General features: G+C 42.2%; 1 protein-coding gene across 12 annotated transcripts in view; it reads left to right on the top strand.

Moving 5' to 3' along the window:
* CELF2 (CUGBP Elav-like family member 2) overlaps positions 1-24,335 on the top strand; it is a 370,728-nt gene that overhangs the window by 279,695 nt on the left and 66,698 nt on the right. For all 12 annotated transcript variants that reach the window (XM_075081629.1, XM_075081628.1, XM_075081636.1 and 9 more), the window contains one exon: positions 16,537-16,585. In XM_075081629.1, coding sequence (XP_074937730.1) covers positions 16,537-16,585 — 49 coding nt within the window. The remainder of the gene's footprint in view (positions 1-16,536; positions 16,586-24,335) is intronic.

Raw genomic sequence — 24,335 nt, 5'->3', positions numbered from 1 at the left:
GAGCACCTATTCCTAGGAACTGAGCTATAAGACATTGAATGATGTTGAGAAAGTGAAGCAGGCCCATTTCTTCCTTTAAAATACTATGCAAATGGAACCACTTAATGATACATTTTATCCAGCTCAGGAGTGATTTGTTATTATACAAATACACTACTTCTACCTCTGCCCCTCAAAAAAAGTTGCACTGACTTTTTGCCACTTAAATGAAAGATCAGTGTTCACACTAAATGCAGGTACCTTAGTAGAAAGGTTGGGTTTGCATCTACCATTACTGTGAAACACAGAGTGGATCGCCAGCCTTGAATTCATAAAACACTAAAAAGTGACTTAGGAGCCCAGTGAAATCCCTGTAAGTAACTGAATTTGCAGCTTGATGCCAGAACGATGAGTGTTGTGCAGGTGTAGGGCGAGGGGAATATTGACTAAGTGAAAGTAACTTCTCTAAATCGAGTAAAACATTTAATACATAATTATATTGCTGCTTTTTCTCAGTGAAGGATGGGGGGCAGATTCACCTTCCCATACAGCCTGATCGTTACGATATCCTTCTGGCATGCAGGAGAATGCAGTTCACATCCTCTCTGGCTTGTTTGTTGTAAGGATTTAACTTGACTTGACCTAACAGAGCCTTCAGCACTGGACTTAGTTGAGACTGGAGGTCACTGTTTCTTGAAGCTGTTCCACTGTGTATGAAAATATTAAACTCTTGTGGAGTTGAGAGAAAGCAAGTAAAAGCACTTGGTTGCCTAGTACTGAGGGCAGTGACTCAAGAATTGTGATATCTGGATGTGCGTCCATGGTCTAATAAGTATTTTTATTATTTGGAAAAGATTCAAATGTTTGGAAGATACTCTCCAAGAATAGAGAAGTGCAGGAAGATCCATTGACCTGAAGCACTGGGGGAAGGAGGCTAAACCTTGATCTGCCTTACTCGGGGGAGCGATGCCCCAGCCTAACCCCTGGCGTATGTCAGGAGGGTGCAGAGCTGCACAGGGTATGGCCATCAGTGAGCTGTTTCAGAACCCAGAGGCTCATATCAGACTGTTGCTTTTCCCTGGTGTAGCAGATCTGCTGAGAAGCAAGAGCACATTCGCCCAGCTGCAAATGCAGTTAGATGCGCGCTGGCTTTTTTAGATGGCTCTTTTGGAGTAGTTCAGGATTTTTTTTTGTGCAACTTTGCAGTTTAATATTGAGATGGAAATTAAGTAATGCATAACACTGGCTTAACCTCAGAAAAATTCCCTAATGTGAAGCGCATCCCCAAAAGGCCAAACTGTTCTGGCGTCTGACACTGAGCTTTACCTCTGATTTCCATAACTCCATACAGTTGAGGTCATCGCTTTGCAAAATGCCTCCGGAATTTAATGTCCAACTTAGAACATCTTATTCAGTGAGGCTGGAGGATCTGTTCGCAGGATATCACTTTCAAGCAAGGTACCCAAAAAGCACTGACTGGAGAACCTTTTGCAGTGCACTTCATAATGCAAAAGTCTGAGGAAAATTGAGAGGCCGTCACTGGAGTACCCTAGGGTATTGCAGAGCTCACCAAGATTTAGGTGGGATGCTTAGCTAAGGATAATAGCCCAGGCACTCTCTTAAACAGCCATTTATCCTCCTGCTCGTGTTAGCTGTTTTCTGTTATCCGGAACAGAAAGTACAGGTGCTTCAGTCAGCCTCATTAGCACCATGACACAAGCTATTAAAATTGTCTTCATAATGAAAAACTAGTTCAGGGAGCCTTCCTAGCTGTCTGACTGCTCCTACAGCGGTGAAATTAGAAAGGCAAATCATAAACAATGTTGCAGGCTTCAGGAAGTAACATCATTAGAGATGCCCTTGGATGCCATTTACCTGCCTCGATCGCAACGTTTGGCGCCCATGGATCTGAGTTATGTTGTGGCTAAAAAGCCTGGGCCTCGTGGCATGTGTATAACAGACAGATTGTTCAGCATCCTTCTGCCGTTGTGTCCAGCAGTGTGAGCTGTGCTGCTTCTTTCAAAGGCCTCTGCGGTGTGATCTGTGGTTCAGTGCATCACTATCGAAGGGATGTAACGTTGTCTCTTACAGGGTTTGTACTCCCATGGTGGTGCGGGAAGCTGAGGCATCCCTAGCTAGCTTTCTTCCATCTTCCGTCTCAACCAGGTAACGAAACACGCAGTTTAGATGCTTTGTGCTGTTGTATGTGACAACATAAAAGAGAAAACATAAGTTCTGTCTTCTCTGTGGTCATTAGAAACCCCATAATATGTCCTGGAAAACCAGTGAAACTGGGTGGCTTGACTGAGCCTCGTACTCAAATAGCATAATTTGGGCAATTATATTCTGCCTAATTAAAAATACCCTTTGCAGACCCAGAGAGATAAATTATTTTTTTGCTCATTCTCCGGAAGGAATTATCATCTTCATCAGCTTAGTTGGAAGAGCCACTTCTTTGTCTGCCCTTCCCCTGTGGTGTGCAGAGCAATCCTTTCTCCTCTTGCCAGCACCGGGGCTGCTAGAAATACTCAGGGATTCATGTGGGTGCAGGCACCTTTTTGGGGTACAGACGTGTTCATCTGATTGTCAGGGTAGACATCCAAAACTTTTAGAGACGCTAAGATGGGCTGTGAATTCCCAGCCTGAAAAGTTCAGGAAGACCCCTAGTTGCAGAGCTTCCATTTCAGGCTGTCAGTGTATGGAGCAAGCGCTCAGCACCCTCTAAAACAGAGAGCAAATACCTTTACAGTGTTAAATACCTTGTAATGGGGAAAGCAGTACCAGAGTGGGCAAGGCAAATGTTTGTCTTACTTTTGGAACAGTCCAGCTTTTTGCCTGCGGCTTTGCTGAAATCAGTAATGGCTTTGCTCCCAGAACGTAGCCTGAGTATCTCCAGGAGCGGAGAGAAGCAGTCATTGAAAAACATGCCACCGTAACTCCACTTATTAGCGAAAGCCTATCTTTATTGCCTTGTGCCAGGGAAGTTAAAAAAGCAAAAACTGCAGAAGAAAAAAAACCATTGAACTAAACAGAGTCTTAGGCAGTGGTAAACAAAATGTAGCTTCCTTTGTGGTTGATTTTTATCCAGCTGCAGCCAAATATCAAAGCGATATCAAAGCAAAGCCACCCATTAATTAATTCAGACTGGCTTCACAAAGCAAGCTAGAGCTTTTGCTGATATCTGATTCTGACAACTTCCTAATCTTCACAAGTTGTCATTAAGAGTGGCATTAAAGCAGTCTGCAGTCAATCCCAGCTCTATCCCTATTGTACCTCAGAGATGGGCTATCTCCCGTCGCAGGACGGGGGGGATACACAAGCAGGGGTTAGAATAAGCAACTTTGCGTCTCTGCAGATAGAATTTGCAATGTGTCAGGGAATCTCATGAATATATTGCCTCTGTCATTCATTCTAGGAACACTCACCCAATCCCACTTGCAACCATTATAAGTTGCAGCGAGCGGAAATTTTCTCTTCTGAAGGAGAAACACAGGGAAAAAAAAATGGAGAAAGAAAGGAAAAAAGGAGTTCATGTCTGAACAGAATAATTGGAAGTCTGTAATGATCTTTAAGAAAGTATGAATAGACCCTTATCATTGATTTCAAGATAGAGACCATGGGACTCTGGGTTGAAGAAAATAAGATTGTGGAAAATAAGACACTAATCAGAGGATAAGATTAGTTTTAAACTAAGATCTGAAAGTCAGGTGCCTCCATAAGTGAAGCTTGTAATTCCACCATGAAAAAAACCAAAACACTCTAGTGTTCCTTACAGCTGCCAGGATCTCTCAATGGGATTACAGCCTCATGCAGAGATGCGAGGTATGTGGTACCTTTATATTTCCATTCAACTGTGAATGGCTCAAATGATTGAAGGGAGTTTGTGTTCTAGACCATCGCTTGTGCAAGTATCCGCCAGACAGCGACTAATATTATTTTGTGGCCAATTCATGACAATACCTTAGAGGAAAATGTGCTGTGTTATTATACAGTATGTTCATTTCAAATATTGCAAGGAATACAGAGAGGATAAATGCTGTTGTGGGAGTACCTCACCAAGCAGCCGCAGCGGCATGGTGTAGATGATGCATTTATTTCCTCCAGGGCCAAGTACTGCCCAAATGCCAGTGACAAATGGGAATTATTTTTGATTGTACACAGAGCTGAGGATTTACCGTCACAAGAGGTGAAATACAACTTAGATCAAATATCAGGAAAAAAACTAGTATCTGTCCAATTAGAATAACCTTCTAAAGAAACAAAGTTAAATCCTAATCCTGAGGGGCATTTGGGGTAGGAAAGAATTAGAAAATATATGATAGGCAGTAATCCTGTATTGGCATTAAGTCATTTGAGATGAGCTACTGGAATTTTTTCATCTCTCATTTCTGCAGTTGCTAAGAAGTTAAAGAAATTGCTATGCTCGTGTGAATATAGAATCCTCCGATTTGTACAAAAATATATGATTAACCAAAAAGAAAGATGTTGGTAACCAAAAGCTACAGTCAGTTTAAACGCTGTGCTTATACGCTTGTGTCTGGGGGCTCTGAGGGTTGCTCAGGCAGGCGTGTCCCTTGCCTCTTGTGACCCTGTTCATTTTGCAAAGAATGACATGGATTTATCCCAGTTTAAAAGCAGCCTGATAGCGAACAGCTCTCATGTCTGGCACTTGTCGTCCTCCCTGTTGACATGCGAGCCAAAAATAGAGGGTGTGACTTGTTGAAAAAGTCTTTTCTGCACCCATGCTGTCTTCCCCTGAGCCTTCATTGCCCTCCGCTAGCTTCACTGAAGCTGCAACAGCCCTCAGGCTGCATTAGCCCCGCTCAGAAAAAATAGCATACACCAAGAAATGGGGAGTTCAAGGCTTCCCAGTAGCTCCAAATGCTACCTTGGGAGCAGGTAGGATGAATGATGTTAAGAGCTGTGGGCTCACTTGGTTTTACCAAAGGACCTTCCTGATAGCTCTCCGTGGCCTCCAGCTGTTCCACCTGAAGCCATCTCTGCAAAGACATTTCTTTGACCTTTAGGCAAGTCGTGCATAAAGATGTTACTCATGGGGCCCGATGCAGAGAAAACTTCAAATTGAGTAGAATAGCAATATATAGAGTAAGTAAGAGAAAACAGCTTTTCACATACTGGCATTTATAGTCACTAAATGAAGCACGTTGGTGCCTTTTTCAAGGGAATCAAGGGGCCCAGCCTCTGGAAAAATGCATTAAGCTTCATATTTGGGGTCAGATGCTAGTTCAGAGCTTTGCAACGGGGTGGGTGGAGGCAGGTTGATTTTGGCCCTACTGTTCCTGATACTGTCCATTTTACTAATGAAAGCTTAATCACAGCTCAGTCCAAATACCACAGCCAGCTGGAACTGACTCATTCTTCAAAAATATATGTTTCAGCTAATGTTGCCCATTTATTTTTTTTTGTTTGTTTAACTTCCCAGGCACCTATTGAGGGAAATATTTAAATACATCAGAATTCCTTAAAATTATCATTAGAAATGTATACTGCATGTTTAGTGTGAATAAAAAGAACTTTCCTTATCCCAAAGAAAGCACTGTCAAAGTACATTAGCTACAGAGATGCTAAAATTTAATGAGAATGAGTTCATACAAAGGGTGGTTAAAAATTGCATGGTTACTTAATGTGATTCTTACTGCTGTTTGTAATTGTATGTATACACAACCAGACGTTCATATTTTCACGTGGACAGTGTGTGTTTGTGTACACTGGTGGCTGGAGACTTCAGTAACATTCTGTTTTCATAGATGGATCAAATATCGAGCTATCTTTTTTCATTCTCTCTCCACAGCCAGATTATTTCACCACTGCAGAGTATTGGCATAACACAGAGAGCTTTTATTTGGATGCTGATACTGGATAGTTGTGGAAAATTCCTGTAACTTCAGCTCATGGAGAGCTTAAATAGAATTTATGGGCCATATCCTCATTTGGCATAAAATATTATGACTCTGCTGGTTAAACAATAAAACTGTACTACTTACCCCAGCTGATCTCAGTCAGGAGAGTAGGATTTTTGACATCTTCATTCAAAACCCCTTTTCTACCTGAATACTTTGGCTATTCCCTGCACTATTTGAAGTGGCATGTGTGTTGACAAGTAGTTTGGGGCTCGTATCTGACCTTTGAAGAAATCTGGATTAGTCTGTGTTTGGTAACAGGGTGGAATTTGACTGCCTGACTGCTGGAGAGGTGGGTATTGTGAATCAAGACATATATTCTGGACTCAGAACAGCTCTGCACCTTTGCTAAGTGAAAATAGCAGCAGTCCCACATCATCGGTGCCAACTCTTTTTATAAATTGTACCCTTTGCACTAATTTAAAAGGTAGAATTTCAATTGAAGTTATAATTTGGATGCTTTGGGGGCTTATTATAGACCTACCTCAATCACACTTTTTAGCTATAAGATGTTCTTGCTGGTACATTGTAATGCAAATATGAAAGCTTTCCAACAAGAACTTTAAAAAAGCTTTACATTAAAAAAAAAAAATTCCATAGCCTAGAATTTGAGTGTTGTACCAAATAATAGACTCTGGTTTCTGTCAGAAGAGGAGACCAAGTGTGTTGCTGGATCAAGGTGACCTTCTGTGCTGCAGAAAGAGTCAGGCAGAAGATCCACTTAGTAAATGAACAGAAAAATCTGTGATGTGAAACTGAGGGAGTGGTTGAGGTTGGTTTCTCTCTTACTGAATGAAAGCTAAAAATGGAGAAGATAACTGTAGGTGAGATAACATTGTGACAGAAACAGAGGAGCCCCTGACTATGCTTTCTTGCCTTTCTGAAATGTCGCTGTCGCTGGTCGTTCCCTTTAAAGGGTTATTTCCTGAATTTCAGCTTGGCAAAGGTAGAGGATATTGCTGAGCATAATCACGTGGTGTTTTCCCAGAGCATAGTTCACAGAGGAGACAGTACATGCAAGCACAGAACGACGTAAATCTTAAAATAAAACTCCTGCAAAACAAGCATTTAATATCCTCATAGCCATGCCCTAAGTCACAGTCGAGGTTCTGGTTTGCATTCTAAAAGCCATTGCATGTTTTTAAAAACCTTTCTTTTAAAATAAATTTCTTCACGGTCATCGGTAGCCTAAAAAAGAATTTGTTTTGGTTTTGTTTGGGATATTGGGGGGGGGGGGGGAGGGGAAAGGGGTAGAGGATTGCTTTGTTTTCTTGATAAATTTCTAGATGTTCATGTGGAATAAGAGGGATTTATGTGGAAAGGGACGAGTTCCGTGTGGACCAGGCTCAAACATTAGCACTCTAAAATGGTGCCTGCAGCCTGAGGTAGTTGAAGATTTCAGTTTGGCAGCAGGAGAGGATTTTTAAGATGGAAATTCAGAAAGTTGAAAGTCTGCGGGAACATTGTCTTGAGTCTTCAAAGATCCTGAAGTCATAAATGTGAAGGGCAAAATTCCCTGAGCATGCCATCAGGAGCCAGTGCTTCCTAAACAGGGGATTTGACTTTTGCTAGGAGATGAAATGTGAAATATGCCTCTGCAGACCACTCAAGTAAGCACAAGCGTCTGCTTCTGGGATGGTTAAGGGACCTCTATTTCATTGCCATGGGAGGTGGGAAGACTTTCCGTAGAAGATGAGATAATAGGTAGTGTGTTTTGGCTTTGCTCTGGTTCTGTTTTCTAGTTACGAAAATGGGGGGGTAGGCAGGGGTGGTGCTTTTAGATTTGAAGGAAAAGTACTCCTTTTTAAGTCTCAACCTCCTGTTGACTTCTGGAAGCCAACGCCCAACTAGGGGGATGGAAGGAACTAAGCCTCCAGAACAGTTGAGTCATGTTGAGTGAGACATTGACTGTAAGGCTTGTGTCATGCTGGGAATTGAGTCCTGGCATCTTAGGTCATGCTGGGCAAGTCCACCTGATGCAGCACAAGGCTGCGTTAGTTATTAGCTGAGATCCCGACCCCGTGAAGCTTGGATGGCGTTTGGTTCCTCCAGCTATCCAGGATCACTGCTTCAGGTTCTTACGTTACCTCTTGAATAGGGTATCTAGGGAGAAATATCATTAAAAAAACCCAAATGCTTGTGTGGAGTACGCTTGCTCATTAATGCCTAACCCGTACCTGGTGATAAAACATGAGATTTTGGCTTGAGAGACTTGGCTTCAGTTGTGGAATAATTCCAGATGAATCACGTATAGCCTCTGTGCCTTTTTTCCTTCATCATCTTCCTTTCTGCTAAGAAGAGGTAGCAGCAGTAAGCACCTCGCAATGGTGTTAGTAGGAGAAATCAATTAGAGCGTGAGGAGCTCGGGCTCTGCTGCGGTGCAGACAGCTCGGCTACCTCCCTTCGGATAGTCATTCTGGGCCACGCCGTGCCGCCCTGCGTGGCGCCGGGCAAGTCGCCGCTTCACCACGCTTCGTTTTCCACTCAGAAATGCGGGCAGTAATTTTTGCTCCTCACAGTTACCTTGAATGGGTGTTAAAAATCAGTCAATTAATGTCACGGAGAGGCTTTTGTTATCTTTCTGTGCCTCGTCGTTTTAATGCAAAGGGGGGAAAAAAAAACCCACCGGCATGCAAACTTCAATTGGCAAAATGTCAACAAAAGTTATTGCCGCTGCAGATGAGATGGATAACTCTTGCTGTTAAAATAATATCTGGTGTTTTGCTCAGATGTCTAATGGGTTTGCTTTATAAGCATGGATGATACAAAATATCCCCAAGGCATTATTCCCAACAAGATATAGAATCCCACTTAATGTCTATTTTTAGGATTGAATAGGTTCTGTAAAGGCTCATTTGTTTGGAGAAAAGATAGTTAATCACTTTGGTTTCCATGCGATTTTGAAGAGAGAAATTTTGGTCGTACCTCCCCTTCCTTATCTCCACTCTGCTTGGCTCACGTGTGTCCTGGAGTTGTTGCCATTTGTGTGGGTGGTAAGAAATGCAGGAATTAAATAAATGGAGTAGAACTGCTAACAGAGCAACAGTAGGAAGTGAAGTTGTCACTTCTAAGACCACCAACTTTTTCATTTCTATGTGAGGGTACAACTTTTAAAGGAGACTGAGTGTTACAGCCTAATTACTAAATGTACAGGAGGAGCAGCAGGATGCGGGGCTGACTGCGGAAGGGGTCGCTGGAATATTATTATTATTATTTTAAAGCACAGCATTGTTTTTAGTCTCTCGAGGTAATGTTCAATTTAACTTGAATTTAAAACATGGAGTGTAGTGGATTGCAAATGACTGAGCTGGAAAGCTTCCAACTTCCAAAAGTCATTGAATTTCAGCAGTTTTAGTGTTCTCCAGTAAAAGAAACAACTTGTTTTAAGCAAGCTATATGCTTGTTTCTGTGCTCTAAATAGAAAATAATGATGTTATGCATTACCGCATGAACTATATTTGGCACCCACCAGCAATATTCATTTTCTCCTGCTTTTCTCCCTCCCTCCTTCCCTCCCTCCGTCTCCCTCTCCCTCTCTTTCCAAAATATGCATTTTTATATATATATATATGTCTGACAGTAATCTAGGAGGCCAAGTAACAGATCACATTCTTCTACTACTAAAATCGTATGAATACCTAACATGGTTTAAATCCCCTAAATTGGGATTTATGGAAGGATGACAGCAAACAATCTTCTGGCTATGCCATCGCTCAGGCAGTTGCAGCTACTGCTTTGCATTTATTTGTGAAAGTCAATGTGATGGATGCACATTTATGCTCCTTTTACCCGTGAATAAACTAAGGTAAATGACTTAAACCAATACTGGGAATCCAAAGCTCTGCCTGTGCCGGTAGAGCAAGCAGGACCACAGCAGCATTGGTCTCAGTGCCAGTTAGCACTTTCCTGCCCAGCTTATGGCATGTTTGGGGGAATAACGTGGGCTAGACACTGTCCCCACTAGGCAGTATGGACAAGGGCATCCTGTTTTGAGAGGAAGGAGAAGTATAGCTGTGTAAATGCAAGCTGTGCCACGCCACTTCTCTTTAGAGCCAGAGAGCAGTCCCCTGCCTCTTTTATTCACTAGTATTTATTTGGCCTCAGAGACTGTCCCCGGTTCCCGGAGAAGTTCCCTGAAGCTGTAGCCAGATATTGACTGTGTAATTCAAGTTAGTTTGACCCTAGAGAAGTCATTCTAAACAGTTCTCTTCGATAGGAAAATACACCTCTTTCACTTCTGGGAAACTTGTATTACTAGTGAGTCACAAGGGTTTAAAAAAAACAAAACCAGTTGGCATTGCGGTGATGAGAGAAATATGTTCAAGAGCTCCTCCAAAAGGATCCTACTGCAAAACTTGGGAGCTAAGAGCTGAAACGAGGGGCGGGGGGGGGGGGGGTTGGGGGGGGGGGGGATGGGGGTGTAGAAGCGTCTGCACGTAATAATCCAGAAAAACAATTATCTCTGTCTGAAGGTACTGAAAATCATTTAATTCTCTGGTACTTGTGGACCATTTTCTCTTCTTTCCCCAGTCTTTTGGTAGGTCGATACATTCCTCCCTGACTTCCAGACTCAGTGAACATGTCCAGGAACCCGGCAGGGAGAGATTTGGGTTCTTCCTTTCCTTGGACTACTGGTCTAATTAAGCGCCACTCACTAATTGGATCAGGAGCTTGGTGAAAACTCTAAATTCATTCCCAGGCCAGAGTTAGGCAAAGAACTAAATTTTCCCACTGCTTTTCATGCTGGTGCCTTGTTAGGTGCTTTTCTTCACACGTGCCCTTAGCTTGTCTCTGCTGCTCCTTAATATTTTCTTCCTCTCTGGTTTTCCTATTAGTTCCAAAATGTCTATGGATTCATAGTCCTTTCCCGAAGAAGAATATTAGGGCTTTATTAAGGTCTGACATCTCTCCTTCTCTCTCCCACATTCTCTCCTGCCATTTTACAATTCTGAGATGTACAAAATATGAAGGAAGTCCCGTTTGGCTTCAACAGTGATTGATGCTCTCAAGAAACAAGTCCCAAAGCGCTAGAAATTGAGACACATGCAAGCTGTCATCATTTAATCCTATTGCAGTTTCTTTAGTTTGGGTGTTACCCGAGTCACCCAAGTTCTTCAGATTTACCCTTTGCTCAGGGGAAAGTGTAGCTCAGTTGTGTGTTGTGTGATCACAGGTCGCGATGCGGTGTGCGAGGGTGACAGGTAAGGGACGAACTGAGCTGGGGCTTGGCTAGAAACTTATTGCCATGGCAGATGACAGGGAAGAGAGAAAGGGGACAGGTCTAAAGAGGGCTAAGAGCTCTAGAAACCTGCTGATGTCTAAAGGGTTATAGAAAGATGGTGAGAGGAATGGTAAGGAGCGTGGAGTCACAGATAACGTCCTCCACACACATCCCCTAAACTCCCATGGTGTAAAGCCACACTGTGCTTTGCTTTAGAGGATTTTTAGGAGGTGGTCTTTGACTGACATATGCTGAGCTTTGTGAAGGCATGGGCAGGTTTACATGAATTTGGAGTCCTTTCTTGACCTTTTTTTTCTTTCTTCAAGGCGTGAGGAATGCCGGGAGTGAGGCACATACAGTCTGCAGTGGCAGGAACGGAGAATAAAAACTGCTAATAGATGTAGTAATCATGTATGAAGGTGGTTTCGCAGTGGACCATAAAATAATGATTTTTCATAGTCTAATTACATGGCCAGAGTTTCAGAGGTGCTGAGAGCACCTGAATTTCACAGACAACACAGCTGCAGCAAATTGAGCCCATCAGCTCCTTCATCTTCACTGAAAGGCACTTTCTGCTTTTTAATCACCGAAGTCCTCTGTAAGACAAACATACTCACGTATATAACAAAATCCTCTTATTAAACCAACCAATACAGATCATTTAGAGTGTTGACTGCCTACAAACCTTGCTTCACTCGCAGGAATTACTGCTTGTGGGAAGTCTTTTGCCAGCCTAGGACTTCTGAGTGCCCATTTCTCTTCAGAAAACGGATGGAAAGCAGGTGCCCAAAAGCCTTTCCACCAAATATGCTGACAATTCTGAAACGAGATTTAAGCAATTGCTGGTGACGCGGTGGAGACTCAGAGCGTGCCAATCCCATGCTTGGCCATGCCTGGAGACAGCTCTTCCCCACTCACCCCTAGCGCTCTGGGTTTAAGATTACACCTGATCTGAAGCATCCCCTGACTAAACAAAACAAGCTGTAAGCTGATCACCTCGTGCAATGTGCAAGCACACAATAGTAATCACAGCTAATGACTCTGCTAAATGCTAGGCTGCACACACCTCCTTGTTTCATGTTTGTTTTGTATACAGAAGGTAACATCGACTGAATAACGAGGATGCCAAGTTACAGATGGGGTTGTGGAATCATATTTGACAGCCGATTAGAGTAATCTGACAGAAATGATGACTTAATCACCACGACAGACTCCAAATTCCCAGATAGAATTCCACCCAGGTTAATCTAATTTCCTTGCAATATTTTTGCCAGAAATAGACTCTTAGCCGGCTTGTTTTCTCCCATGCAGATGTCACATGGCTTTGACAAGAATGTAAATAGGTAACATTATTATTGTCAAAAGATGACTTTGAGTCTCTAAAGCCAGAGGGGAGGAGTGCCTTTGAGAGGTTTTTGGGTTGTTCCGCTGTGGGTTTTTTCTCTGTTGAAGTTATATTTACATATGGTGGGATGTACTCATGAAAAAGGGTGGGGGAGAGAAGAGATGTAACTAGTAAATTGTAATTCTAGGCCATGGCTCGTCCTGCTGCTGCCCTCGACATAGCCAGTGGCCAGATTCCCATTGATTTCAGGGGGATTTTCAGGATTGCATGCTTGACAACTGTTTCTTTTCCTTTTTGGTTCCCACGGACCACATGAGCACGCCTGCTTCAGATGCGCCCAAGCAGAAGCGGTGATGTGCTTGGCCTCCGGCTTTGCGTGGCCTCCATGACAGCACAGGCAGCGGACGGAGCCTCCGCTTCGCTGAGCTCTGCCAGCGCTGCCGCAAGGCATCGCGCAACCTTCGGCAACAGGCCTTTGCCTGCTCTCTGTCATGAAACAGTGGTGATGGTGTGTTTGGAGACCTATAGATAGAGAGATGTTATAGGAAAAGTAGGTCGTGCCATTACTGGCTGCACAACTGCATCCCGTAGAGCTCTCTGAAATATCGCCAAGGAGAGGTGATTCCTCGCAGCCCATTCTCCAGTCTGGTTTCGATATCGCCATGCATGGCGCTTGCTGGAGGAAGCTGCCCATACTCAGAAAGAACTTGCCTGAAAGCAGTGGCATTCTCTTTTTCTATAGGGTCTGAGCACTGGATGATGTTAATGTCTATGAATTATTTACTGCAACTACTTTTCCCACTCTTGCCTGTTTATTAATTGCAGCTGTGCATTCATAAATACTGTATTTCTATAAGCAAAGCTTTCTTCAAGCACAGAAGAAAGTGTTTCCTGTTTTTCTGTGTGACAACATGACATACTGAGAAATCACTTACCTCGAGATCCATAAGTGTATGGCTTTGTGATGTATAGCTACAATAACAGCTTTGTGATAAGACATGAAATCCTTCATTTCAGTAGACGACATGATTCTAGTGGGTAGCATCTAATTTGAAACAGGTTTATATCATCTATAATCTTTTGGAGGGCCTCAGAAAGCACACCTATTTTATTATTTTATAGCCTGCAGTTATACAAGCAGGATACAAAACGCACAGATTATTTTCTCTTTTGCTCATCATAGAGTGAAAGGATAGTACCTATTTAGCCTTTGTCTCTGCCCCTTTAATTTTCTTATTCACTGCACACTTCTTTGAGATTCATTCTTTTCTTTTCTTCTTTACACTTACTTTTAAATATTTTATGGGTAGAGAGCTTATAATATGTATTGTCACGGCAGTTGTCTCTAGAGGTCAGCAATGAGTTTAATAATGAGATGCGAACCAGTGACTCTGTAAAACCCACTTCAGGTTATAAATGGCATGTTTTATTGAATCTAGTGTTAAAGGTTGTTAACGTATCAATTGGTGATGGTCAGGGTTAAACAAGCTTCAACACGAGCCCTCTCATGTTAGGAAACTGTCAGTAACGTATTTTTCCACCTTCCTCTTTGCTGAAGCCATGTTTGTGTATCGCATCCATTTTACCATGGGTATTCTGTGGTTTAAGCCCTCCAGGCCTGATCTGAATCTTTTATTAGTTTTGCACCGATATAATTTTGTTAAGCACGATGACATCACTCCTGACTTCGGCTTGCTGGTGCAAAGAGAATCTGGACCACGGGTGTTTTAGCAGGAGCCTTTGAAATAAAGTCAAAACCCAGTTGAAGCGTCTTGTTATATCTTGCCTCTTGCTTTGCCAACATAACAGATTACCGACTTAATGAACTTGGGGTAATTATGCATAACAGCAGTGGATGATTTCTGATGTGGTAACTGTGCTTGTCAGGTAACACTGATCTTTATATTGTGACCATGGGGCTGCGATAATAATTTCTTCACATGAATTTTGTCTAAAGTTGGCTTTTCTCGTTCAGGCAGTTCGAAAATTGAAAGGGTTTTAATGTTGTTAGAGTTGCCTTTATTCAAAATATCTCCACTTAGGGACATGGGAATGCAGCTAGATATAGGGATAGATTCTCTGTCTACGTAAGGTCTGGATTTGGGTTGGTTTTTTTCTTCTGTAACCTGCATATTCCTGAATTTACAATAGTCAATTTTCTTTCCTCTGTTTTCTCACCACTCCGTTGCTCCGCAGAGACGTCAATACTTACAACAGGTTCATGGAGCAAGTTACACCTTTTTCCTTCTTTCACTTTCTGCTTGCTGAGTGGACATGCTGCATCACATTCCCATGAATGTAAAGTCTCCTGCAGTGCCCAGTGTATTGTTGATGCCAGGATAAATGTTAAGCACTAGTTAAAGAAGATAGCGTACAATAGAAGTTCCCTTTTTTCTATAAATTAGATTGAATAAGAGCGGTGGCAGACAAGTGCTGGGCTGTTAAAGTCCATTTGGGAAACAAATGATTCAAAGAGAACAGAATTGTTAAAATTGAAGTAAATTTATGCATCCCAGTGACTACATCCACCTTGTGGCTTTGCCTTTTCCGTAGGGCACAGTGGGGAGTTTTGCAAGCAGTACAAGGAATGCGTTGATTTGCAGCGCCAGGGAGCGTTCTGGACTTTGAGTAAATCTTAAGGAAACATTCACAGCCAATATTTTATATTTTCTAAAGAATCTAGCAACTGTGTCCCTGGAGGTTGAGTGACTCCACCAAAAGCAATGCAGATTTGGTTTTCTCTGCTGCTTTGAAAGAACATTTGATATGAGTACATGGACGTTCTCTCCCTGCTTAGCTGTTTTTGTTTCCCAAAGTTTGCCATAATAGTCTTTTATTTTAAAAAATTGAATTGCCTCTGACATTTTCAGGCAATACTTGGCTCTGCTGCACAGAAAAATGATAAAAAAGCAAAAAGAACATAGCTTTTTTACATGCTCACGTGAAATGGTGAGGAACTGCTGAGGACAGAAAAGGCAGAGGCCCTGTTGCTGCCGGAAGGTTTGTACAGTCAAATCCCAGCAATTCTGCGGAGCCCAATGAAAGAAAAGTGGTGGGTTTTGCAAGCTTAAACGTCTCCCATGTTGAATCTCAATGTGAGTTCCGTTCTGAAGGCTTTTGAGAAGCTGTAACAAAATTTCCCTGAATCTGTCATAGTGGACGCAGGACCGGCTATAGCCAACGTCCTGTGGACGTGCCAGGCACTCTGATCAGAAGGAGCTCAGCTGCTGTGATGTTGTTATTCCTGAAACAACAGAACACACCGTTCATAAAACTTTTGTTGGATTTATCAACAATTCAATGTAGGGGAGCATCGTGTAGTGATGAGAGCTGAGGACGCACCGTGCCGAGCGTGCCGGGGTAGGATGCCGTGTGATGGTCAGCACACAGGATTGGTTTCTTTTGCAGTAAGAGGAACATGCATGGAGGAAGAGGTTGAAAAGGAAAAAGTATTAGGAGTTTTTGTGGAAGCCAGAATTGTTCCGTGTTGTGATGGAAGCTTTATGAATGAATGCATAATGTATTCTTAAAAAAAAAGATGAGATACTAAACAGTTACAGGAAGCTATTATAGGAAGCACAAGTCTCTTCTTCTTCACTCCTGAAAGAATCAGCATGTTTTTTTAATTACAAGCAAAGTTCATTTGTCAAACCCAACTCCTCTGAGCATGTTTGAAATGCTTGCTAGCTCTTAAATTACTTGAAAATTCCATCTCTGTTTTGGCAGTGGTTGACTCAAGGAAAAAAAGTTGGTAAAACAGAAACCAAGCATGCCATAAACTAATGAGGGCTGTAACTTTAGAGGTCTTCTGAAACCAGATACAGCAAATTAAAGTTTTATATGAGTCCTGTGGGCCCAATGATCTATTTTTTTTAATCTTCCTGGTTATAAAATGCTCCTTTACCATTTTATTTTTTTCCTAAAAGCCTATAATATAGTGTTATTTTGAATTTATATCATTTCAACATGTTTAATATTAATCACATATCCTTTAAGCCCTTCATTAAAAACATGAGTCTTGATTTTTATGACTATCCAACCTGCCTTACTCTCTTTCATTTTGTTTTTAGATGCATCATCCTATTCAGATGAAACCCGCAGATAGTGAAAAGTCAAATGGTATGTGTTTGATTTATTTTTACTTAATTGTGATTCTCTGTAAACTAAAGGAAACACAACATTGCAGAAGTTTTTGCTTTACTCCTTGTGCGGTGAAAACGATACGAGCTAGTTTCCCTACACCTGCCTCCTTGGGGAAGATGTTGACCTGCTCTGAACTCCCATTTATCCTCAGCTTTAAAGAAGGAAGGAAATGTTCTGAAAAATGGTCTTCCTTGTACCTGCTTTATGTCATGGTCTACCTCGCTACATACATCTTCCCCTTGTGTTCTCCTAGCAGCGAGGTGACACAGGAGCACCAGCTGTTGATAAGATGGAGATGAACATTTAATGGTGAAAAGAAAAAAAAGAAAAGAAACAAAAACCCTTCCCATGTCAGCAAACCATGTGAACAGCTGATGGGCCTTAAATATTTGCCAGAACTTCATTTTTTTAGAATGATGGTCTTCTGAATCTGAGCCAAATTTCGGTTTTAATCATATGCTTGGTCCTGTACTGGGAAACCCACCTTGCAGATCTCTGTATACTTATTCCTCTGGCTCTCAACGATTGTAAAATGAATGCTATAATGACCGTAATATCCATTCAGAATACTAGGGCACTGCCTAAGTGTATGTATATGACATGCAAAATAGATGGCATGCTAAATCTATTAAACATGCCAGGTTTGTATATTCAAGGAAATAAGATAATCGGATGGTAACGCAGCCTGGCTGTGTATGATTCTTTAAAAATATATACATGTGTATATTTTGCCCCTTGATTTGTTCCTGTAATTTTCTAAAATATATGTTAAAGATATCATCTGCCTTCTTAGATTGCAAGAGCTTCATTTTCCCATAAGGCCCACATAATCAGAGCTGGTTCCTCCAACAGGCATCTTTGCACCTCATTAATTAGTAATCAGGGCAGAAGCCGTGCACTTAGAGATCTACATACCTGCAAATGTAAATTATGATTGGGCTCTAAATCTCTCTGCAAGGCTTTTTTAAGGCTTCTTTTTTTGCTAATTGTAGTGCATCCCATTTTCAGGCTTCTCCAAGGATTATAAAGTGTGGAAGGAAATTAAAACTTCGCGTTATGTTAGCTTTCCTATTGTGACAACTTTCAAAACAAAACTGGCCACAAGCGCAGGAAATTCGAGCCATCACCCATTTGTACGGGAGTGGTCTCCCTCTTGGGTTGAGTTTTAACCATGATTTGTTGCTTTCTTTGTATGCTCGGAAGAGAGGCCAAGATGCCTGCATGGGCAGGAGGACCAAGCTTCTCAAGCACCACTGTAGCCAAGGAGAAGTTTGCTGTCGGAATCTAGACTCCGCTCCCGAGCATTTCTTGTGCTTGCAGCGGGCAAAATTTTCCCTTAGGTGCAGGAACATTGGCATGTAGCCTCTGAGCTAAGTATAGCCTCTACGGGTTCTTCTTTCAAAGATAAATTTCATCTCAAGTTCCTTGGCAAATTAGAAAAATAAGGGGTGATGGGCCAAAATAGACTCCCAATGAGTTACTTGTTCATTGCCTGCAGTTTTTTGTCCTAAAGGAGATTGAACATATTGGCAAAGCGCAATGGGGGAGTTGTGCAAATTCTGTCTTGCTCTGCAAATAGCACCTGCTTGGAAAGCGGGGTAGGTTAGCTCCTAGCTGCTGCTGTTAGACTGGGATTATCTGCATGATGCTTCTGTCTGCACTGTAGGGACACTCTTAATCTTCAGAGTATTCTTTTGCACCTATCCCTATCATGAAAATTATGAGGGATTGGCACTTTTTTTTCTTTTTTTTCTTGCCTACCTTTGTACTTTGGGGGGAAAACATTGACAGATCAGAGATTGCAACTGTCAAATTAAATACTTTTTAAAATTTAGGCTCTGAAAGGGTGTAGATACTTCTGGTAGGCATGTTCGGGGGGGGTGAACTCTTCTAACAACCGGGGAAACAGAAGGTGAACTAATACCATGATGATGGTAACAATCGTACAGCTTCTTGGAAAGGCAGGGCATAGGCGTGGGGTCCACGGAGGAGGTGAGAGTTTGCAAGCAGCTTGGAGAGCCAAAAAGAAAAAGAACAGCAGCATGGGGGATGCGGAGGCTTGCTTGGCACGTGTTTCCCATAAGCTTCAGGCTATCCATCTGAGGAAGTATATTATCTGTGCCAACAGCAAATTGTAAACTGTACTTCTTCAACCAGATTGGTAAATTCAAAGGGAAAAGAAAAAAAGTATGCCAAGGCATCTTGGTTTTCGTGTTCCATGGTGTTTGAGCTTTTGAGGAATGCTTGAAACCCTTTTATTTCTGAGTAGTGGGAGGATCCCACTACATTTTATAGGTAAGGTAGCGTTTCTTAAGTTTCAAAGAGGTTAAAGGAGTTCTCTTCGTCAAAATTTCCAGATAGCTTGCAGGAAGGTATGTAGGAGAGGATGAACGCTCATTGCAGTTCTTCTGAGCTTCCGCACACTTGTGAAGGCTTGAGCCCTGTTCAAGTTCCACACGGAGGAAGGAGGGTCCCCTCATTTATCTTACAGAGGTTTCAAAGAACAATGTTTGCTGTGTGATAAGATGTCCTCTCTCCATCTTGAGTCCCTTGCAAAAAGGTTTGAATGAGCATCCAAGCCCAGGAGTACCAGGATGAAATGCTCCTCCTTCCCCACCACTGTTCCTGTCTTTAGATGTAGTCATCACTTCAGAACCCTGCCCCTTAGCGCAAAAGGCCAAGCTTGCCTCATGGGAACTGGGAGGTGGGTATGGGAGAGGCACCTCCCGCACACTCTGAATAAGTGCCTGGGCACTTCTGCAGGATTAGGACTTTATTAGCAACCTGAAGGTCTGTTTTGCTCTGGGTAGGAACTGGGTGGCTGATAGATCTTTGCAACTATCTCCATTCCTTCCCTGTGTACAATAGCTCGTGTGTCTGAGTCATCTCCCTGCTTGTCCAGATGAAACAGAGCTTAATTTCTTCCACTGAGCTTTTAGCAGCTAGTGTTGATGGGGAAAGACTTGCCTTTAGATCTAATTAATTTGTCTACCTGGGAGGATTCTGCAGAGACTTTTATTGTTGAGAAATGTAACATCCCTGAAAGATTTTCAGAGGATGAATTTTGTAGTGTGTCCTGTTCTGATCACCCATTAGGTCTAGTCTGACCACCTTTATATTGCTAGATGGGTATTTTAACCTATTTACAAAGTTTTGGTTAAGGTTTACCTGCCAGAAAAGCATGGTTTCAAGACATGGAAGGCTCTACCGTTGCTAGATTCATCTCGACTGTTACTTACTCACAGTATTTGTCATTTTAAGGATATTTTCCTTTTTTCAAAGGAGGTTCCTGGACTTTTAATGCCAAAAAGCACATAAGCACATGCTTGACTCTAAATTGTCTGTGGCCATTAACATGCTGCAATTTAGCAAATACTTAAATGGTTTTTGGATCAGGATTTGAATACAGTCAATACTTTCAGGCACATATCCTGAGGACAGTATGCTCTTAATTGGATCAAAGCATCACCACTTCAGGGAAAATGACAAAATCGTCTATTTAAAAAAAAAAGGGGGGAGGGGGGTAGCTGAGTGATCTTATAATTTATTTTTATTTATTTTTTTAGTGAAAACTTGAAATAATTTTGAAATTCTAAGTGGCACAACTTTGCCGATTTGGAGGGAGTAATTAAATGCCATATGTTAGCACTAACACATAGAAAAGTTGATAATTAATGCAGGCAGCTCCGGATCCAGGTGTGACTTTGACAGATTGTATGCAAGGGTTTTTCACAGGCTTACAAATAGGGATAAAAAGTCTGTTTCCCCCCCTTCCCTTCTGGATGAAAAAAAAACCCACCATAATTAACTATTTCTTGGTTTGCTCAAAAGAGAAGGCAGCTTCTGGATGGAAAATGCACTCTCTGACTGGACTCCCCAAAAATGTATAATAAAGGGATGTAACTGTGATTTTTCAGAACAGAATTTTTGGGTTTTAGAAGAAAAAAAATGAAAGTTTGTTGAGTCTCCAGGGAGATTTCCCATGATTATTACGGGGTTTAATTCTTTTGTAGCATACAGAAAATAATCTCTACTCCTTTATTCTCCTGGGTTAGCACAAGCAATCTAATACAGCCTGCAAGAAATGCTCATTACTGAAGCAAATTGAGTAAAGCTAAAAAAATTAGACCCTTCAGGTGTTATTCTGCAAGCTGGATGTAGTGCTGTCAGAAGGCAGGAGGCGTGGTTTGAAAAAAGTGCCCCCCAGCAGAGGCAGGCTTAATCTCAGATAACCTTTGATGCCTAACGTGGCCATCCGGATTCAAACATGACACCCAGGCACCCGTGCTGGCGATTGCAGAGCTAGTCTTGGTGGAGTTACAAGAACAATTTGTCTCGTTTTAACAGATATCTGTACCTCGTCACACAGGGTTCCTGCATTCGGGCAAAAGATTGCCACCCCAGATCCAGCAGGTCGGCACTGGATATGTCGCACTAACTGCCCTGGCAGCAGAGCTGATGGATTAAACATGAACCCCATAATTAGTTAATCAAGATACTGTGCAGTTTCACACCTTCCTTTATCTGACTAGAACTTGAGGCCGCCTTTGCTGTGACCTTTGCGGCTGCTTCTGCTCCATCAGTGCAGGGTACTCAGCCCCCCCATCCCACTAGCTGTTTACGGATGGCTGTATCTACTTCATGCCCCCAGAGTGGTGCAAAACAGCCAGAAAGTACAACTAGGCCTTTGAATAAGGTTCAGAAATAATGATATCAAACACTTGCCAAAAAAATTGTCATTAATTTTCTGGATTTTGAATTATCGAAATCTACCCTAAGTGTGGGAGAGGGAATTAGCAAGCAGCAGTGAAATGCTTTTGAGATGTGTGCACAGAGGTGCTGACCCTTGTGCTCGCCCAAAGCACTTGCAGCTCCCAAGCTTTGTCCAGTCCCTCTGAGCTCATTTATAACTCCTGTCCCGGCAGCTGGAGCTCAGGACATCTATGTGTGATCATGATGACCGAGTTCTGCGAGCTGGCTGGAAGGTAGCTGCCCTATCTACTGTCAATACTAGGGGAGAGAGTCCCATGAAACACCGTCCCGCCTTGCTGGGAGAGGTGAGATTGGTCACTCTTCGGAGGAGCTGTTCTCCTGGCATTGACAACAGACGGCTGTGAACATTTTAGCTGAGACTAGAACTGGATACCTAAACTCTAGGTGTCTAAATTTAGGCAAGATGGCTTTAGACTGCCGTCCTTTCTCCAACCGGCAGCAGGTAGTGCCTTTCCTGATCTGGATGCTTTGTTGGGTTGCGTGTGTTTAACGTTGGGCTCCTCATTTTACAGTCTATGGGAACAGCCCAACACACAGAGGCAAATCGGCAGGCTTGGCTGATCAAAAGGGAAGTTTGCTAACCTCTAGATATGTTTGACCCATACTTCTTGCAGTCCGTTGTCTATTTGATTCTCAAACCATGCCTGCATGGCAGGTAAGAATTCATTTTATAAAGAAAGGAGAGAAGCAGCTGACCAAAAATGCAGAAACAAATCCGGTCAGACAGTCCTACTGCGGTGAAAAAGCATTCCTTTCTCTGCATGAGAATATACCATTAAAAACTCAGCCTAATAATATCAGATGTTCTATCAGATGGAGTGAAAACGTGTCGTTTTGATCCTGACAATTGTCCCTTTAAATGTTTTTATGCTGGGCCCCTAGCCAAAAAAAAAAAAGAATAGCAATTTTCTTAAGCTTCAACACTGATCAGCACTGACTAATATCACTGAATGCAGAGCACGTCATCAGATCAATATGTTTTCTGTACTGTGAGCATTCTTCATGAAATCTGCATTTTTAAGATGTACAGTACGCGGGAGCTGGATGTTTAATTTACTATAAAATCACCCTCAAGCTGAAAAACCTGCAAATCATGTTAGTTAAATGGCATATTTATAGGTTTACTAGTGAAACTGAAGGAGGCCAGTGGGGAGTTTGTTGTCTGCCTCTCTTTGGAAACTTAAAACAAAGCCTTCCTGTTTGCATCTCACTTCTTTTGAATCTCTGTGCGAATCTCTTTGGCTTGAGTCTCTGTCCTTGCACCTAAGCAGGACCCAGGGGACCCCCTTTGGGATGGCGTGGCTGGCATTTGTCCAGCTCAGCCACCAGCTATTTTTAAGAGAGGGTTGGGATCTTGTCAGCCTTAGGGTAGACCTTCACACTGTATTTCAAGCCTAAAATTGACCCAAATTTAAAACGGCTGGTACTAGCTGGCACGCAGGCAGAAGTTAAGAGGTTCGTAACACAGAGCAGAAGGCAGTGCTCGGGCCCGTGCTTGGCACCAAGGCTCCCCCCAGCCTGACCTCGGTTTGTGGTATGGAGAAATCCATACCTGGCAGCCCAGCTGGTCCCTTGCCTCACACCCTTTCCGGCACCCTGCCCATGGGGTGTGGCTGTTGCGGAGGGGACAGGCTGGTCAGGGACCTTCCTCAAAGAGATTACTCAAGGCAGTGTAAGAATTGTAAACAGCCAGATTATGGTATTCTTTCACCAGCAAAAGTGAATACCTAGACTTTCCTCGTGGCTGTGAGCAAGGCAATTCAGTTTTACCATCCTTAAAATAATTATTAGCAGCATCAAGGCCGATTACATATTACAAATCAGATGTGAAGTTTCATTTTAAGATAGAAATATACATATATACATATATATACATATATATACATATAAATCCCACCTTGCAGGTCTTATTTGCAATCCCTCATATTCAGTGTCTGATCTATTTATAACTGGTTCATCCCATGCATTCATCAGTTGTTAACCCTTTCTGGAGGGTTAACCTGCATGTGGAACCTCAATACGAAGTGTGAATCAAAATATTGAGTCTTGAGGAATCTCTGCTGAGAAAAACTTCTCCTGGGTGTTAAATTCACGCCAGTTTTCTTGCAAGCTTGTAGAGTGAGAAGCCGGGATTGTAGGGGTTGGGCTCTGTTTAGGATTCTGTGAAATGCCTGGTCTTGCTGCTTGCTTGTATAAAAGCTACAAATACTGTTTTAAACTCAGCAATTCTAAGGAAAAAATTACTTCAAAAAACCTCTCACAATCAATAAACACAAACCTCTTCTTTTTATTGTTGAAATTATTAAATGCACTTAAAGTGTTGAAGTATAACACAAATAAAATCCTGTGAAAATAGAGGCACTTTCTTCTTCCTTAGCTGCAATTTATTCCATTTGACAAACTTGTACTAATACGGGAGAGAGAGTTGGGGAGCAAGGGAAGAATTTTTTTTTTTTTTTTTTGTAAGCCCAGAAATGAAAATACTTTGTTACAAAAATAATTTGCACAATAATAGAAATAAGTAAGTGCAGTGCAGACTCTCTGGAGCAAAGCTTTCCTTCTCTCTTTGCTTCCCCACAAACTCGACAGGCTGCTCATTAACAGTGAATTGGATTTACATGCCATTTCAAGAGAAGAAGAAAGCACTGGTGTATATACTGTAAAATCATCACTTAGATTTTTGGTTTAATATAGATGGGAGGGTGCGTTAACATTTTTAAGTCTTTCCAGGGTGAATTAAGTTTTGATGACCTATTTCATTTTTTACAAGAGTCCACAGCTTTAGTCCTGTCAGTTCGAGTTTGATTAACAGGGCTGCATGTGTCCTGCCGAAGCAGTCTAGCTTTTGCTGATATTGGTGACAATGCAGGCAGGAAATATGCTACCAATAATTCAGGTAAAGCACCTTTTTCATGTTTTTTTGCAAACTCAGCATCATTATGAATGGGAAAGC

This window comes from Phalacrocorax aristotelis, chromosome 1, assembly GCF_949628215.1.
Source record: "Phalacrocorax aristotelis chromosome 1, bGulAri2.1, whole genome shotgun sequence".
Lineage (NCBI taxonomy): Eukaryota > Metazoa > Chordata > Aves > Suliformes > Phalacrocoracidae > Phalacrocorax > Phalacrocorax aristotelis.
The sequence above is the reverse complement of the archived record's forward strand: the minus strand, read 5'-3'. Positions and strand labels throughout refer to the sequence as shown.